The sequence below is a fragment of the Zophobas morio genome, unplaced genomic scaffold, assembly GCF_036711695.1.
Source record: "Zophobas morio isolate AGI-343-1 ecotype UQ-CSIRO unplaced genomic scaffold, CSIRO_AGI_Zmor_V1 ptg000008l, whole genome shotgun sequence".
In the NCBI taxonomy this organism is placed as follows: domain Eukaryota; kingdom Metazoa; phylum Arthropoda; class Insecta; order Coleoptera; family Tenebrionidae; genus Zophobas; species Zophobas morio.
This window is the reverse complement of record NW_026972113.1, coordinates 3,336,081-3,352,875: the sequence shown is the minus strand read 5'-3', so window position 1 is coordinate 3,352,875 and position 16,795 is coordinate 3,336,081. Positions and strand designations below refer to the sequence as shown.

At 37.5% G+C, this 16,795-nt stretch overlaps 4 protein-coding genes and 1 pseudogene across 4 annotated transcripts; 3 read left to right on the top strand and 2 right to left on the bottom strand.

Moving 5' to 3' along the window:
- The first annotated feature begins 5,782 nt into the window (after window positions 1–5,782).
- LOC135125529 (uncharacterized) lies at window positions 5,783–8,646 on the top strand. Its single transcript, XM_064051191.1, has 11 exons — window positions 5,783–5,894; window positions 5,945–6,034; window positions 6,083–6,415; window positions 6,464–6,810; window positions 6,859–6,942; window positions 7,040–7,145; window positions 7,422–7,511; window positions 7,559–7,879; window positions 7,930–8,135; window positions 8,182–8,325; window positions 8,377–8,646. The coding sequence occupies exons 1-11, from the start codon at window positions 5,888–5,890 to the stop codon at window positions 8,464–8,466; spliced, it is 1,818 nt and encodes a 605-aa protein (XP_063907261.1). The 5' UTR covers window positions 5,783–5,887; the 3' UTR covers window positions 8,467–8,646.
- A 147-nt stretch (window positions 8,647–8,793) lies between these two features.
- Window positions 8,794–10,146, top strand: LOC135125528 (odorant receptor Or2-like). Its single transcript, XM_064051190.1, has 4 exons — window positions 8,794–8,953; window positions 9,003–9,585; window positions 9,624–10,044; window positions 10,096–10,146. The coding sequence occupies exons 1-4, from the start codon at window positions 8,794–8,796 to the stop codon at window positions 10,144–10,146; spliced, it is 1,215 nt and encodes a 404-aa protein (XP_063907260.1).
- Window positions 9,892–11,849, bottom strand: LOC135125067 (organic cation transporter protein-like; annotated as a pseudogene).
- Window positions 11,850–11,947: 98 nt separating this feature from the next.
- LOC135125066 (organic cation transporter protein-like) lies at window positions 11,948–14,318 on the bottom strand. Its single transcript, XM_064050396.1, has 4 exons — window positions 14,207–14,318; window positions 13,327–13,537; window positions 12,974–13,278; window positions 11,948–12,922 (listed from the first exon to the last, which is right to left on the bottom strand). The coding sequence occupies exons 1-4, from the start codon at window positions 14,259–14,261 to the stop codon at window positions 11,991–11,993; spliced, it is 1,503 nt and encodes a 500-aa protein (XP_063906466.1). The 5' UTR covers window positions 14,262–14,318; the 3' UTR covers window positions 11,948–11,990.
- A 776-nt stretch (window positions 14,319–15,094) lies between these two features.
- LOC135125069 (ribosome production factor 2 homolog) lies at window positions 15,095–16,671 on the top strand. The gene is made up of 3 exons (XM_064050398.1): window positions 15,095–15,215; window positions 15,271–15,902; window positions 16,114–16,671. The coding sequence occupies exons 1-3, from the start codon at window positions 15,193–15,195 to the stop codon at window positions 16,407–16,409; spliced, it is 951 nt and encodes a 316-aa protein (XP_063906468.1). The 5' UTR covers window positions 15,095–15,192; the 3' UTR covers window positions 16,410–16,671.
- The last annotated feature ends 124 nt before the right edge of the window (window positions 16,672–16,795 follow it).

Sequence of the window (16,795 nt, the reverse complement as noted above, 5' to 3'; positions counted from 1 at the left end):
TCGATTATCAACATTTTAAATGTCCGATTTCTGGAATTTTCGACTTTTTGATTTTTGAATGTTTGGAGATTTCGATTATTCGGCTTTTCAAATGTTCAATTTCTCGATTTTTTGACTTTTCGATTTGATTTTTGGATTTCCCGACGTTCGAATTCACAATTTTTGGATTTTACAACTTTTCGAATTCTCAATCTTTCAATTTTTCAGTTTTCGTTCTTCAAATTTTGAAATTTTCGGAATTTTCTCGGTTTTTCTATTTTTCGACTTTTCGATTTTTCTCGACTTCTCGATTTGCCGTTTTTTGATTTATCAGTTGTTCGATTTTTCAGATTTTCGTTTTTTTAAATTTCCCATTTATCGATTTTTCAATTTTTCCACTTTACGATTTTTTTATTTTTTTTAAATTCCCATTTTTCGATTTTTCAAATTTTCCATTTCTCAACTTCTCGATTTTTCAATGTTAAAATTTATCGATTTTTCTATTTCCCAACTTTTCGGCACAACACTATTTTGGGAGTTTTTTCGTTTCAGGTATTTTTCAGTTTTTTGATATTTTAATTTTAGATTCTTCGGTTTATCGATTCCTCGAATTTTTCACTTTTCGATTTTTCGACTTTTCAGCCTTTCGATATTGCAAATTTTCAATTTTCGAAATTACGAATTTTCTTTTTTGATTTTCGACTTTCTGTTTTTCAATTCTTCGATTTTTCAAACTTTCGAATTTTCGCATTCTCGATTTTTCAAATTTTTCATTCTTTAGTTCTTACACTCTTCAATTTCTATGCTTTTCGTTTTTTCGATTTTCGAATTTTCTATTTTTTTAGTTTTCGATTTTCAAATTTTTCAATTCTTTGATTTTTCATGCTTTCGATTTTTCGGCTTTTCAATTTTTTTATTTTTCCATTTTTCAACTTCGAATGTCCGATTTTTTAATTTTTCGATTTTTTGACTTCGATTTCTCGATTTGTGGATTTCCTGAGTTTCGACTTCTCGATTTTTAGATTCTTCAGTTTCTCGATTTCAATTTTTTGATTTTTAGTTCTCAATTTTTGGATTTTTATTCTTTAAATTTTGAAATTTTCGACTTTTTGATTAGGCTCGATTTTTCTACTGCGATTTTTGGATTTTTTGATTCCTCAACTTTAAAATTTTTGGATTTTTCAATTTCTCGATTTTTCAACTTCAATTTTTCGGTTTTTGGATTTTCTTGATTTTTGGATGTTTGGATTTTCCGAATTTTCAATTTATCAACATTTGAAATGTCGGATTTCTGGAATTTTCGACTTTTTGATCTTTCCATGTTTGGAGATTTCGACTATTCGGCTTTTCAAATGTTCAATTTCTTGATCTTTTGACTTTTCGATTTCATTTTTGGATTTCCCGACTTTCGAATTCACAATTTTTGGATTTTTCAGTTTTCGTTCTTCAAATTTTGAAATTTTCGGAATTTTTTCGGTTTTTCTATTTTTCGACTTTTCGATTTTTCTCGACTTCTCGATTTGTCGTTTTTTGATTTTTCAGTTGTTCGATTTTTCAGATTTTCGTTTTTTTAAATTTCCCATTTATCGATTTTTCAATTTTTCCACTTTACGATTTTTTTATTTTTTTTAAATTCCCATTTTTCGATTTTTCAAATTTTCCATTTCTCAACTTCTCGATTTTTCAATGTTAAAATTTATCGATTTTTCGATTTCTCAACTTTTCGGCACAACACTATTTTGGGAATTTTTTTCGTTTCAGGTATTTTTCAGTTTTTTGATATGTTAATTTTAGATTTTTCGGTTTGTCGATTCCTCGAATTTTCCACTTTTCGATTTTTCGACTTTTCAGCCTTTCGATATTGCAAATTTTCAATTTTCGAAATTTCGAATTTTCTTTTTCGATTTTCGACTTTCTGTTTTTCAATTCTTCGATTTTTCAAACTTTCGAATGTTCGCATTCTCGGTTTTTCAAATTTTACATTCTTTAGTTCTTAGACTCTTCAATTTCTTTGCTTTTCGTTTTTTCGATGTTCGCATTTTCTATTTTTTTACTTTTCGATTTTTTTTCAACATTTTAAAAGCCCGATTTCTTGATTTTTCGACTTTTTGATTTTTGGATGTTTTCGATTTTCAAATTTTTCAATTCTTTGATTTTTCATCTTTTCGATTTTTCAATGTTTGAAAATTTCGATTTTTAGGCTTTTCAATATGTTAATTTTTCCATTTTTCAACTTCGAATGTCCGATTTTTTGATTTTTCGAATTTTGGATTTTTCGATTTTTTGACTTCGATTTCTCGATTTGTGGATTTCCTGAGTTTCGACTTCTCGATTTTTAGATTTTTCAATTTCTCGATTTCAATCTTTTGATTTTTAATTCTCAATTTTTGGATTTTATTCTTTAAATTTTGAAATTTTCGACTTTTTGATTACTCGATTTTTCAATTTCTCGATTTTTCAACTTCAATTTTTCGGTTTTTGGATTTTCTTGATTTTTCAATGTTTGGATTTTCCGAATTTTCAGTTTTTCAACATTTTAAATGTCCGATTTCTGGAATTTTCGACATTTTGGTTTTTCAGTATTTGGAGATATCGATTATTCGGCTTTTCAAATGTTCAATTTCTTGATTTTTTGACTTTTCGATTTGATTTTTGGATTTCCCGACGTTCGAATTCACAATTTTTGGATTTTCCAACTTTTCGAATTCTCAATCTTTCAATTTTTCAGTTTTCGTTCTTCAAATTTTGAAATTTTCGACTTATTGACTGCAATTTTTGAATTTTTCGATTTCTTTCGATTTTCCGCCTCCGTTTTTTGTTGTTTTTGTTTAAAAAAAAAAACGACTTAGATTCGATGTAATTAAATGTTTCGATTTTTGGATTTTATTGATTTTCAATTCTCCAATTTTTGAAACATCGAAAAACCGAAAAATCAAAATACGATAAATCGAAAAATTGAAAAATCCCAAAATTGAAAAAGAAAAACTGAGATCTCGGAAAATTACAAAATCGGGAAATCGAAAATATGAAAACGGAAAATCGAGAAATCGCGAAACTGAAAAGAGGAGAAATGGGAAAATCAAAACATCGAAAAATCAATTGATCGAAAAATCGAAAATTTAGAAACACCAAAAACTGGAATATTAAAAAATCGAAAAATTGAAGATTCGAAAATTGGAAAATCCTAAAACTCGAATATCAAAAAATTTTAAAATCGAAGAACAGAAAACTGAAAAATTTCAAAACTTGGACATCGAAAAACTGAGATCGGGGAAAATTAAAAAACCGAGAAATCGAAAAATCAAGAAACAATCGAAAATCTGAGAAGTGGGAACACGGAAAAATTGAGGAATCGAAAATTCGAAAAATCAAAAAATCAAAAAATCAAAAAATCGATTGATAGAAAATTAGAAAATTTAGAAACACCAAACACTGAAATATAAAACAGTTATTATGTTAAAGCAGAAACAGGGAGCCACTTTTTGTCTAGTGATTATGAGACACCAAAAACTATTGAATCCAAAAAACCCTACGATGTAATTTTTTGACAAACTTGCAACCCTTCCAGATAAAGACAAACAACCCTTTTCATATGTTAACTCCAAACAAAACAAACTATGATAGATTACAACCCCTGTGATACATCATTATGTTTCGGACAAATAAATTAAACCCTATCTCCACCTCTCAGATAATTTATCATTTCAAATCTGAGCGCTTTTTAATGTGGCTAGAGTAAGTCATCCCCTAGACGATTTTTCCTCTTTCACATACAAACCTACATACGGATTAATTATTGGAACGAAAGCTCGAAAGCTCTCAGTTTATTTATTTAGATTTTTTACCGTTCTGCGATAATTAAAAAAGCTCAATCTCACGTAATTGTGTTAACGGTGAAAAATGGCTACAACAGAGCGCGGCATGGATTTGTTTACAGTTTTTGGGGCCAAGGGCATGTGTTGGTCTCGAAAAGGGGGTGAATAGAGGGACAATAATCTAATAAACGCACATTGATTGTGATTTCATCTACAAAAACGTGTCAGGAAGCTCGTTAATAAACCGAAATTAAGCTCGCGCAGCGAGCAAGACGTGCACCATAAAAATTCCTTTAAAAATCAACGTCTTAGAATCCAATTATCGCCAATTCCCTTTTACCTACTTCATCTTACGAGGAAAAATATGTCTATTCCGCTCATTTACTCGAAAAAAGCACCCTCTTCGTTTCTCGGGGCTACACAAGTTTAAACATTGATCGTGCCGATATCCTTGACCATAAAGTGCAACTAGAAAACAAGCTGATGAATAGAGCGATCTGCCAACTGAATGGCCTTTGCGAATTTGTGGGGGTTGTTGCCAAGTTCATGGTGGTGGAAGTTTATCCGGGTATATGCCAGGGAAGTTGTTAAACAAGGTAAAATCGCTAAACAACTTTCAAAGACACACATATATTTCGACAGAGGTCGCTGTATTTTTTCAAGCTTGTAATCCGAGGTAGAAAAGTTTCTACTTATTTCAAAAAAACAATATAATTAATACATTCAGTTATTAGATCAAAAAAGTAGAGTATGATATAAACACTGCGTTATCGCGTCGCGGAAATCTTATCAGAGTCCTCGAAGGCCCTAATTTATTTTGCGTTCACCCATTTCATGGAACTGGACGATATCGTATGCGTAAAAATCCACCGCAATGTTTTTTACTGGAGGCTACTTCCATTTTCTGGAGCAGATACGAAGTAAAGAACTGACTAAAATTTATATTTATTTTAGTTTTGACATTGGGAGCTTTTATGTGTAGGACAGATGTAGGAATCAATAGAATAAAAAAAATGGGAAGAAATACTGGTTCCGGGCTAATAAAAGTGTCATAAATAACACAAGTAACTTTCACGAGTTGTTTTATGGTAAACATTTATTAAACAAAGCCGCACATCCCCTTTTGATAATCAACCCTTGCTTCGTGATAACAGGTGGCTGCTTTGGCCCCAAGCACACTCAAGGCCTAATGAAACTAATGTTATGGTATAGAGAGGAAGCATCCCTTATTGGAGCTGAGTGAACACCTTTGTACAAAAAAAGGGGATGAGAATGAGGCGAAATTTCATTTACAAGAGGGAGAATATCAATTTTTCGGTGCAAAGAAATGTAATAAAGTCGGAGAAAATGGGGCTGGAGGAGGGAGGGCGATGTTTAAACAAATTTATTGCTATGTAATGAAAAATTGAGACTAAAAGAAATAATTAAAACGACGAAAATGACGTCTTGGAAAGTCGCTCATCAAACGTATGGAAGTTTAATCAATCATAAAAACATGAAAAATAATCAAAGGTATTGATCAAACGGTGTAATAAGGGGAATTTTCCATGCCATTATTTTGTTTCAGGGACTGGAGGCGGCTGGGAGGACAAAAACGTGATTTATTATCTAAACAACTGTGTTATTGTATCTCAAGCAAGAGCAAGTTTTTGCAGGTGGAAAAAATTTAATCCTGTTAAGATTGTATCAGTTTGAAGACGATTTCTTCCGGATTAACGAGAATTATAAAACCGGCGGAAAGTGTGTCAGAAATTGCCGATAAGAAACCCAACACCGTATTGATTCCTGAAACAACAAGCTAAAAATTAACTGCAAATGGAAGTGCAACAAAAAAGAAAAATACATAATGCAGGGAAACGTCGATCGATGATTATGGTCATGTGTTTTGGGGCTGCGACAAATGAGATCAGTTTGAATGAAAATTAGAGTCGTTTGGTTTCAGAAGGCTCACTTTCGCCCGAACTGTCACTGATCAAACTAAGCCAAAAGCTCGGCTTCGATCGGTTCGTTTCGTAATCGGAACTACAAGGTCGTCAACATTCTTGTTATTCGGAATTACCATTGTGCAATCATAAAAAATCGACCAACAACAAATGGCAGGCAAGTTTTAGTCGTTTTAGTCGTTCGAAAATCACACAGTTGTGTTTTAGGATGGCCCAAATTCCCGTCGTCTTCACCCAATGACCTCCCTCCAGCTTACTCAGAGCTTTACCCAAGCTTAAGTCGCAGTATCAACGACGGTATGTTATCAAATATCGCAATCGTATAACTATCACTGATAAACGCAGCTGCCCCTGACGACAACTTGGATCAAGTTTGCCAAATCTGCCACCAACCAATACATGGTGCAGAAGCTAAATGTACAGTGTGTTTTCTAACCCTGCACTCAACTTGTTTGGAAAGAATCAACAACTTTGTTGTTGACGTTGACTTGAGAACATGGAAGTGCAAAAAATGCACGAAAACCACCAACAGAGTGGACGACATAGAGGTCAGAATGCTCAAAATACAAAATGAGCATCTGATGAAAGAGAAACAAAGTTTGGAAAGAATTGTAGCTAAACTAGAAAAACGAATACATAATTTGAAGGCGCATAATGGAAGACAAGAAACTGAGGAAGGTAGAAGGTAGTTTTGTTGCAATAAGGTTACTAATTTGTTGTTAGTAGATCACCACTGGGTTAATTTTTCAACCCTCGGGTCAGCCCTCCCCAAAAACATCGTCCAAGGGGGCGTGGACGTCGACCGTCACCCCATTTACGTGGGTAGAGCCCACTACAGTGGCGATTTGCTCCCAGCTAAAGTGATTCCAGGGAAAAAAGCGGCATATGTGGCTTACGACGGCAAAGAACGCCAAGTGTACAATTTAGAGGTTCTGTGTGCTAAAAATTCTTCATGGTTGTTGAGCCATGGGGGATATACGCGTCCGGGGGCCCTCAAAGGCGGCTACACCAGCAGTGGGGAATCCTTATACATCGGAAGGGTTCGCCACAAAGGGTCTTTAACAGTCGGAAAAGTACGAAAACTGTAATTGTATGAATTGTGACTGATTCCTGTGTTGTAGATACACCCAAGCCACCACGTCTGCTATATCCCGTTCGACGGTAAAGAAATTGCTTATTCGGAGTACGAGGTGTTGGTGCTCCAGGCCTGAAGTCCTATTTTTGTTAATCTGATTTAGTTTTACTTTTTTATTTGAATAAATAAGTTTTAAAACGATAGTGCTGACATCTGATGGGTGCTAGTTGAGACACAAACCTCGTCTGATTCATGACACTTCGCAAACTCTGTGTGTAATTTTAAGATCAGACGATCACTGCACAAGATCACTGAACGATATATGGGGTCTTCGTACCGCAACTGAGGGGGTGGAAGATCTTGGAACGATAAATTTTTTGTCGCCCTCTATCGACTGGTAGATTTAAAAGCAGTTTTCTTGGTTTTGGTTTGTGGTCTGGATAGTCTAGTCTAGGCGCCAAATTGGGCTAATCAATGTTCTGGATCTGAATCATTGACTGCAGTCGCTTAAATATAATCAATTAATCACCAAAACAACAAATGGCAGGCAAGTTTTAGCGTTATAATAGACAGAGGAAACCCTACTGTCACTGTCAGTCTATGTTTTAGAAGGGCCCAGTTCTCCCCCATTTGTACCAACTGAGCCCCCGCCATCATACTCAGAGCTTTACCCAAAGTTCAGCCGCAGTATCAATGAAGGTATGTTATCAAATACCACAATAATCACATTATCACGATAAACGTAGCCGCCCCAGACGATAATTTGGATAAAGTTTGCCAAATCTGCCTCCAACCAATACATGGTGCAGAAGCTAAATGTACAGTGTGTTTCCTGCCCCTGCACTCAACTTGTTTAGAAAGAATTAACAACTTGGTTGTTGATATTGACTTTGAAACATGGAAATGCAAGAAATGCGTCAGATCCACCACCACAATGAGAGACACAGCCATACTCAAAATACAAAATGAACATCACTTGAAAGAAAAACAGGGAGGAATAGTGGCAAAACTAGAAAGAGGGATACATAACTTGAAGTCCCACATTAAAAGACAAGAAAGTGAGGAAGGTACAACGTGGTGTTTCTTCAACAAATTGCTAATTTATTCCTGTCATTAGATCACCACTGGGTTTATTTTACTACCCTTTGGGATTCCCCCCTCCCCAAAAACATCGTCCAAGGGGGCGTAGACGTCGACGGTCATGCCATTTACGTGGGTAGAGCCCACTACAGTGGCGACTTGCTCCCAATTAAAGTTATTCCAGAGAAAAAAGCAGGATTTGCGGCTTACAATTGCAAGGAACACCAACTGTGCAATTTTGAAGTACTGACGATTTTTTTTGTGTGTTTTTGTTGATTTAGTTTTGTAGGTTTTGTGTGCCAAAAACGTTTCATGGGTTTTGAGCCATGGAGGACATACCCATCGTGGGGCTCTCAAAGGGGGGCACACCAGTACTGGGGAATCTTTGTACATTGGAAGGGTTCACCATGAAGGCTCTCTAACCGTTGGAAAAGTATCTATGAAAACTGAAGGGTTTATTTATGTTCTGATTTTGGGGTTGTAGATACATCCAAGTCACCATGTTTGCTATATTCCGTTTGGCGGTGAAGAAATTGCGTATTCGGAATACGAAGTGTTGGTCCTCCGAGCATGAGCTCTTATTTTTGTTAATCGCATTTAGTTTTACGTGTTTTTTTATATAAATAAGCGATAATGGTGACATCTCGCGGGTAACAATGACGTTTTGAGCTGCCATCTAGCGGTAAATTTGTACTAATAAAATTGTCATACACCTGTAAAATCACATTTTGAAAATTAAAATTGATTACTTACTATTTCTTTAAAAAATGCAAGGTTTTCTTGTGTATCATTACGCGTCAAGTTGACGATATCGACACTCTTTAATTTTTTAAACAATATTTCTTAGTAGTTTTAAGGAGTTCCGATATTCTGTCAGTCGTTTATTTACTAGAATACAAAAATGCCTCCTTACTTGAAGTTCTTTGTTAAAGCTCTAACAATGATCAATATGTGGCCTCAAGAAAGCATCTCGACTTTTACAATTAAACAGTACTACGTCAGTGCGATTACCACCATTACTACTTTTCCAATAATCGCTGATTTAGTGGCCCAGTTTCAGGGTGAGAAAACGTAGTACTAGAAAACTCACTCCCTAGTGTGACATTTCAGAAGAAAACATCTCCTTTACGAATATAAACGAAAACTTTGTGGCTCTGAGCGCCCTTTTCGGCGTCATTTACGTCTCCTTGTGCTTCATAAACAAAAAGAAAGAAATCAAAACCCTAGTTCAAGATTTGGCCACTTTTGAAAATTATAGCCCAAAATCCTTAATCCAAAAAACCGACGAGTCTCTTGAATTCTACACTAAGTTGTTTATCGTTTATGGAATTGTGGGCAACGCCTGTTACGGGCTATTGCCCGTTTTAAATTACGACTACTGTCAAAACCATAAACCTAGTCATATGGTTAAATACGGAATACCTTGTGGGCTAGTGGTCAGGTTTCTACTACCTTTCAAATGCGACTACTTTCCACTAGCTGAACTCATTGCGTTGCATGAATGTGCAATCTGTATGTTGGGAACAACCGTAATTATGGTCATTACGATGCTAATTTGTGGGGTTTTGATTCATACGACGACACAATTAAAATATTTCAGGAAAATTATTGCAGGACTTACAACTCAATATGATACTGAAACCCTGGAAAAAAAGATGAAATTTTGCGTTAAGTTCCACACCGCAATTATAGAGTGAGTTTCAAAATTTCATGTTCAATATTTCCCTTTAGTTATGCAACCAGGGCTGACAGCTGCTTCACCCAGATGATGCTACTCCACATAACCTGGACAGGCTTTGTAATTAGTGTGCTAGGTTTCGAAATCACAACCACTTCTAACTACATAGAAGCCGTACGATTTTTAATGCATTTATTAGGCTGGTTAGGAATGTTATTTCTTGTGTGTTACCACGGACAAAACCTTGTGGACGAGGTACTTAACACACGAAATTATATAATAAACCTGAGAACACGAATAGTCAGTCAATTCTTCCAGAGCCTAGCAATATCAGACGCCATCTACTCCTTCTACTGGTACAAAAAAGAAGTAATTGTCCAAAAATACGTCCTTCTCATTCTACTACGAAGCCACAAACCTTTAACCTTGAAGGCTTGCGGAATGAAAGTAATGTCACTCGCTACGTTCCTAGCGGTAATTGAACCCCCACGACTTCACCTTAAATAAAACACGCCCCCTTTTCAGGTCATGTATTCAGCCTATTCGTACTTCACCCTCCTCCTAAAACTAACCTAATCACGCCCTTTCGAGTAGCTCCGCCTCCTCCACCGTATCCGGCAACTTACAATCCACAGTCTCTGGCAGCCGCAAACACAGCAAAGCACCAATCAAAGGCGCCACTCCGAACACAAGCATCGGAAGCCACTCCCTCACCACCACTAGCCCCGTAATGAACGGCGCCGCCATTGACCCCACTCTTGCAAACATGGAACTAGTCCCCACCCCCACGTTTCTAACAACAGTCGGAAACAACTCCCCTGAGTAAATGTACACAGTCTGGAAGGAAATAGCCAGTCCGAACATGTCCAAGCAGCTGAAGGAGCTCCTAAACCACGCCCACTGGGAAGGGACTCCACCAATAAGCAGACAGGAGGCGGACGAAAGGAGGTTGCTGAACACGAGGGTGGGTCTACGGCCCCACGCTTTCACAGACCAGATGGAGAAAAATGTGCTAGGAATCTGGATAAGGGCGGAGAGAGCGAAAATGTTGCCTCCTAATTGGCCGATGTACTGGGCGCCACCGAAGAAGCAGAGGCCGCAAACGAACCAATTGTAGCCCAGGTGAGTGGTGTAGGTGCGCATGGTGGGGGTACGAACGAGATCAATTATATTACCTAAGTAATAACAATAATGAAGGGTAAATAAAAGTGTGAAAAGTTTTACCTGTTTGCTTTTCTTCATTTAAATGTTTCTTTTCCAAAAAGCAATGTACGTTTTCTCTAATACCAGCTACTGGTTTTTTGTTATAAGTTGCTGCTTTTTCTAGTACTTTATAGCTTTTTCTGTGTGTCCAACTGTCAGCAGCCATCTTGGTGACTCTGGCAGGACCCAATAATAACCGACCAGGATAATGGATGGGGCGATAATGGCGGTATGGAGAAGGCGCCAATCCCGGATGAAGTAGGCAAAAAGTGGGAGAGACAGGTGTCCGAGATTGAACGGTATCTGGTACAAAATTCCAATGGTAGTCCGCCATTTTAAACCTATTAGTTCCATAATGAGGACGAAGCTCATCACCATGGTACCACCAGTGGCCAACGCCGCCACGAACCTGAGCACCAAGAACAACCCAAACCATGGTACAAACCCAGCACTTGTACCACAAATCACTTTGATAGTGACTGCGGCTACGAATGGTTTTCGGCGCCCAAAGCGGTCCGAAAAGTACCCAAAAACCATGTTACCGAAAAGTATGCCCAGCATGGTTACGGTTTGGGCTAGGTTTGCCTGGTAGGCTCTGTCGCAGACTAAGTCCCATTGGGTGATTATGGTCTCTGAAAACGTGGTTCTAGAATTAAATGCAGAATTTTCAGGTGATTTAGACCTTAGGTACCTGTCAAATTGGTGACTTGAACAGTTTGACGAACACTGGGGTATGTGGCTGTCAGAACAAAAAAAGGTAGCTGGGGGTGCTATGAACACGATGCTTAGTTGTAACCAAGCTATGGGGAATTTTACTAGGCAGATGAGAACGCACATGGTGATGTGCCAAGGACCTAAACTCCCAGTGGTTTTTTCGATGATGTCGAACGTGGCCACTGTAGACAAAAAAATTAAAATTTGATGGGTGTTTCAGAATTGTTTGCAAGCGCTTACTTTTATACTTTTTTTGTTACAACTCGGTTACAACACACACCGACTGAAATGTAAAAGTCTTAAAGGAACCGATTTATTATTATTTGACACAACGAGGTCACAACCATTAAATAATCAAACACCCGATTATGAAGTTAGACGCGCTTAATACAGATTGCAGCAGTCCCCTCTTCTTTAAAAATTGACAGTTGACACACAACAAATAAAAATTATAGACACCTTGTACCACAAAACATATATTTAAAAAAAAAAACAAAATTAATTTATTTCTTCTTCGCTAACTCCTCCGCTTCCTCCACCGTATCCGGCAGCTTACAGTTCACCGTCTCCGGCAATTTCAAACAAAGCGCCGCCCCTATTAATGGCACCACCCCGAACACGGCCATCGGAAGCCACTCCCTCACCAATACCAAGCCTGCAACGAACGGCGCCACCATTGACCCCGCCCTCGCAAACATAGAACTGCTCCCCACTCCTATATTTCTCACCACAGTCGGGAACAACTCGCCTGAGTAGATATACACAGTGGGAAAGGAAATAGCCAATGCGAACATATCAACACAACTTAAGCCACTCCTTATCCACGCGGGTTGTGGCGGAACTAAACCAATCAGAATGCACGAACCGGCAGACAGGAGGTTACTAAAAATAAGCGTGTTCCTGCGCCCCCACGCCTGCAGCGACCAAATCGAGAACAGCGTGCCGGGGATTTGAATGACAGCGGACAGAGCGACGTTCACAAAAATGTTGCCACCGAGTTGACCGATATATTGGGCGCCACCGAAGAAACAAAGACCCGACGCGAACCAATTAAAGCCGATGCAGATTGTATACATGCGGATGATAGGGGTCCGGAATAAATCGACAATGTTGCCTGCTTGTTGGTCATTTCCGGGTTCTTTTTTCTGTACATGGTGGTGGACGTCTGGTTGTATATTTTCAACGGTGAGTCGATTGTGATGGGCGGCTTTTTCCAACACTTGTATCGCTTTTTCGTGTTTTCCGACGGTGAGGAGCCAACGTGGGGATTCTGGAAGAACCCAGTAGTACGACAGGAGGAGGATTGAAGGGATACAAATCGCGACATGGAAGTAGCGCCACTCCCGAAGGTAGTAAGCGAAAACGGGTAACAATAAGTGGCCAAAACTGAACGGTATTTGGTAGATGATTCCAAAGGTGGTTCTCCATTTAGCGCCTGAAATTTGGACGTGTAGGCAACCACAAACACATTTCGGGGTGTACATACCTACTATTTCCATCACAAGGACAAAACTGGTTACCATTGTACCTCCTGTGGCAAAAGCAGTGAAGAATCTCATCACTAGAAACAGGATGAACCATTTTGAGAAGGCAGCCCCCATTCCACACACGATTTGCAACAATACACCAGCTATTAGAGGATTTCTGCGGCCGAACTTGTCCGAGAAATACCCGAACAACACGTTTCCAGAGAGAATACCCAACATAGTGACAGTTTGGGCTAAATTCGCCATGTAAGCTTTGTCGCAGACCAAATCCCATTCCGTTATAATAGTTTCAGTGAAAATGGACCTAAAACCCGTCTGTTGGATTCAAATCAGGAGAACGCGACGCACTCACCTGTCGTATACATAACTCGTACAATTTTCAGAACACGTGTTTGTTGTGTTATCTACACAAGTAAAGCTTGCTGGGGGTGCTATGAAAACTATACTTAGTTGGATCCAGGCTACTGGAAATTTGACCATACAGGAAATAATGGAGACGAAAACTTGCCAGCGACCTAAAGGGGAGATGGTTTTTTCGATAATGTCATTTTCCGCGTCTGGCACTGTAAAAAAAAATATAAAAATAACACTTTATTAATAACGAAACGTACTTCTTGTAGCGATCTTGCACATCGACGACTAACCAAATGAACATTTTTCAGCGTGTTGTGGGTCTTAATACCTGTTTGTTGCATTAAAGATAGGTATATTTCTTATTTTTTTTTATTATGCTTGCGGCACAAACAAGGTCAGTTGTAATTCTTGCGAAAAAGATATATATAGCTGCTGGTTATGAAACAGCAACCGCTGCAGGTGTGTTACATCATTTATTAATTTTTTATTTTACGAGTGCGGTGAGGAAATACAGTTTTTTGTGTCCACTTTTCCGACCACACTATTGTACATTTTATGGCAATTGTCAATAATTAGTATTTATGCAACACACTATGCACTCGCTAAATTAAATGTAAAATCTATACGTGCTTTGGAAGTTAACAGTTAATTGATTAGAAAGTAATGGATCCTGAGAAAAGTCTAGTTTTCCTTGGCTGAATTTAAAATTACAAGCATACTTAGAGAGGAGGAAATTTCTAAGAATTTCGCGATTTTAAAAATGAATAATGAAGTTCGGACGAATATTATTATTATTTATAAGGATTTCTTAGTAAAGTTTGGGCAAAATGATTAGTAATCGATTATTGTGTTAGAGAAAATAGTACAAATATATTTACCTTCAATGAATTTTTCACTTTCTCCGTCATGTTCTTGAATATTTGCTTTCTCCATTGCTTCTATAACAAAGACGTCTAATTATGCCACAAAAGTTCTTTCTTATACCCTTCTTCTGGAATAATTAAAAAGATAAGAACCGTAAATAAATATGTGCTAAGATTAAGGGATTTCTATTATTTTTTTAAAACAAAACGCAGTAAGCGCTTGCAATACTTTCCACTGACTATATTTGCCTTTAACACTATTATTATTCAGAACAGTCTCAAAATAATTTATTGGATTTGCAAACAAACTTACCTAATTATTGTTCAAATACGAATCGGCACATGCGCCTTGTGGATAGGCAAGCCACCGTACAAATTTTCAGTAAACAGGAATCATATAAATGCAATCGAGTTCAAATAAGTCTATAATAAGTACTTTGTTCGTTAAGACCTATTTGACACGACACTAAAGTTAAAACTAAATTTACGACAAAAACTAGTAATAAAATAAAAAAATAAAAAAATATTATTGACAGCAATTTTTTTTAGTGATTAATAATATGTCATATTGGTTCAGAATTTAAATTTGCGTTCAATATAACGTAAGATGAGGTCTTTAAAGCCAGTAACTAATTAAACAGTATTAAAATTAAAAAATATGTTTTTAAAAATCCAGGATTGTACTTTGTATGTGCGCGCCACAATGCTTCAATGTTACCAACCCCTGGTAACATTGTTAACTCTTTAATACAAATTCAAATCACTTTGAATCCTTCTGTATGTGATAAAGCACCCCCGAATGCCATTTAATTTCCATCAATAACCCAAACCGAGCCCCTTTTCTTTTTTCCAACAGTTATTTTAACCGTCAAAATTCGGTGTTTTTCACCCCTTCACGTTGGCACCTAATCCCCAAGAATCCCAACAGGTTAGTTATTACAACACGTGTAGACAAGTTTACAAGCAAAAATACGGTGAAAAATTAGTGAAGTTCGTCGAAAATGGTAGTTATACAGCGTGTGGTGTAAGTACAAAGTTCCATTTTACCATTCCTGCCCATTTTACGCCCCACTTTGCAGTAAAGCAACCACACGTAAAGGTAAGAAAGTCCTCATCAAGAAAGAGCCACAAGTGAACGAAGGTCCCAAAAGAGCCCTCTTCTTGCAAGGCCGGCGCTCCTCGGATAAGCTCCGCCGCTTAACTAAAGACCTCTTTGATATCAAAAAGCCTGATGCCCAACTCTTGAATAAGAAAAATGACATAACCATCTTCGAAGATGCCACCCCAGTGGAAAGATTTTGTAGAAAATTTGAAACGCCGTTGTTTGTTATGAGTTCACATAGTAAAAAGAGACCGGATAATCTAGTCATTGGTAGGATGTACAATTATAGTTTGTTGGATATGATCGAGTTGCATGTGGAGAATATCGAATGTATGAGGGAATTTGCCTGTCAGAAGATAGTGTTGGGGACGAAGCCGTCGTTGGTATTCAATGGCCCCACATGGGAAGAGACTGAGGAGTTGAAACACTTGAAGAGTCTGTTTATTGATATTTTTCATCGGGAGGAGGTTGAATCAGTCAGGCTTCAAGGGCTTGAACACACTATTAGTTTTACGGCCACACCAGAGGGGAAGATTTTGATTAGGTCTTTCAATGTGCTGATGAAGAAGTCGGGGACGAGGGTGCCGCGGCTGGAACTGGAAGAAATGGGTGAGTTCAGGAACCACAAAAATAATTCAAATACAGGGTGTTTCATCAAAAATGGAATTCGCGTTGTAACTTTTTGGTTTATTAAAGAAACCGCGGAAGTTCATATCACCTACACATTATGTAACAGAAAGGGTAGTGAACTGTTTTATATACCAGGTGTCTCAATTTTAAATGTGTTATTCAAAAATTAAAATTTTGGTTTTTGCACTAGGTCCCAGGATAGACCTCACCCTCCGACGCAGCAAACTCCCTAGTGAAGACCTGATGAAAGAAGCCCTTCGCAAACCTAAAGAACTTAAAGTCACTAAAAAGAAGAACATCAGTGTGGACGGCTTAGGAACAACCCACGGCCGCATCCACGTTGGTAAACAAGAAATCCAGAAAATACAAACACGTAAAATGAAAGGTCTGAAAAAGACGCCTGAAGAGATAAAAATGAAGAGAGCAGCGAAGCGCTCAGCTGATAATAATAATGTAAATAAAATCAAAAAACAGAAACTGGGATGAGGGGCTAAATGCAATCCTTGTTAAGTTTTGTATAAATTTTTATGTTTAGGTTAAGTTTATGTTGTATCTATAATTAAGTCCTTTTTTATTTAAGAATAAACTTTTTTAAGTACAGGGTTCTTGCAAGAGAGCCTAGTTTACGTAGTCAAATTGTCATTTGACTGGGCTAAATTATGTAAGTACGGTTCTGTTCAATATGGCGCAGACGTGTTGTTGGTTGCCTAAGAACCATTTTCTGAATACAAAATATTCAATGAGGAAACGTTTTATTCTTGTGTTTAAATGGTATTTTCAATTATGCGGTTTCTTTTAACCATTTTTACTATCATTGGTGGATGAAATTCTAGAAGTGAAAAAAGTTGGTGGGGTAGGCAACCCACAATTCC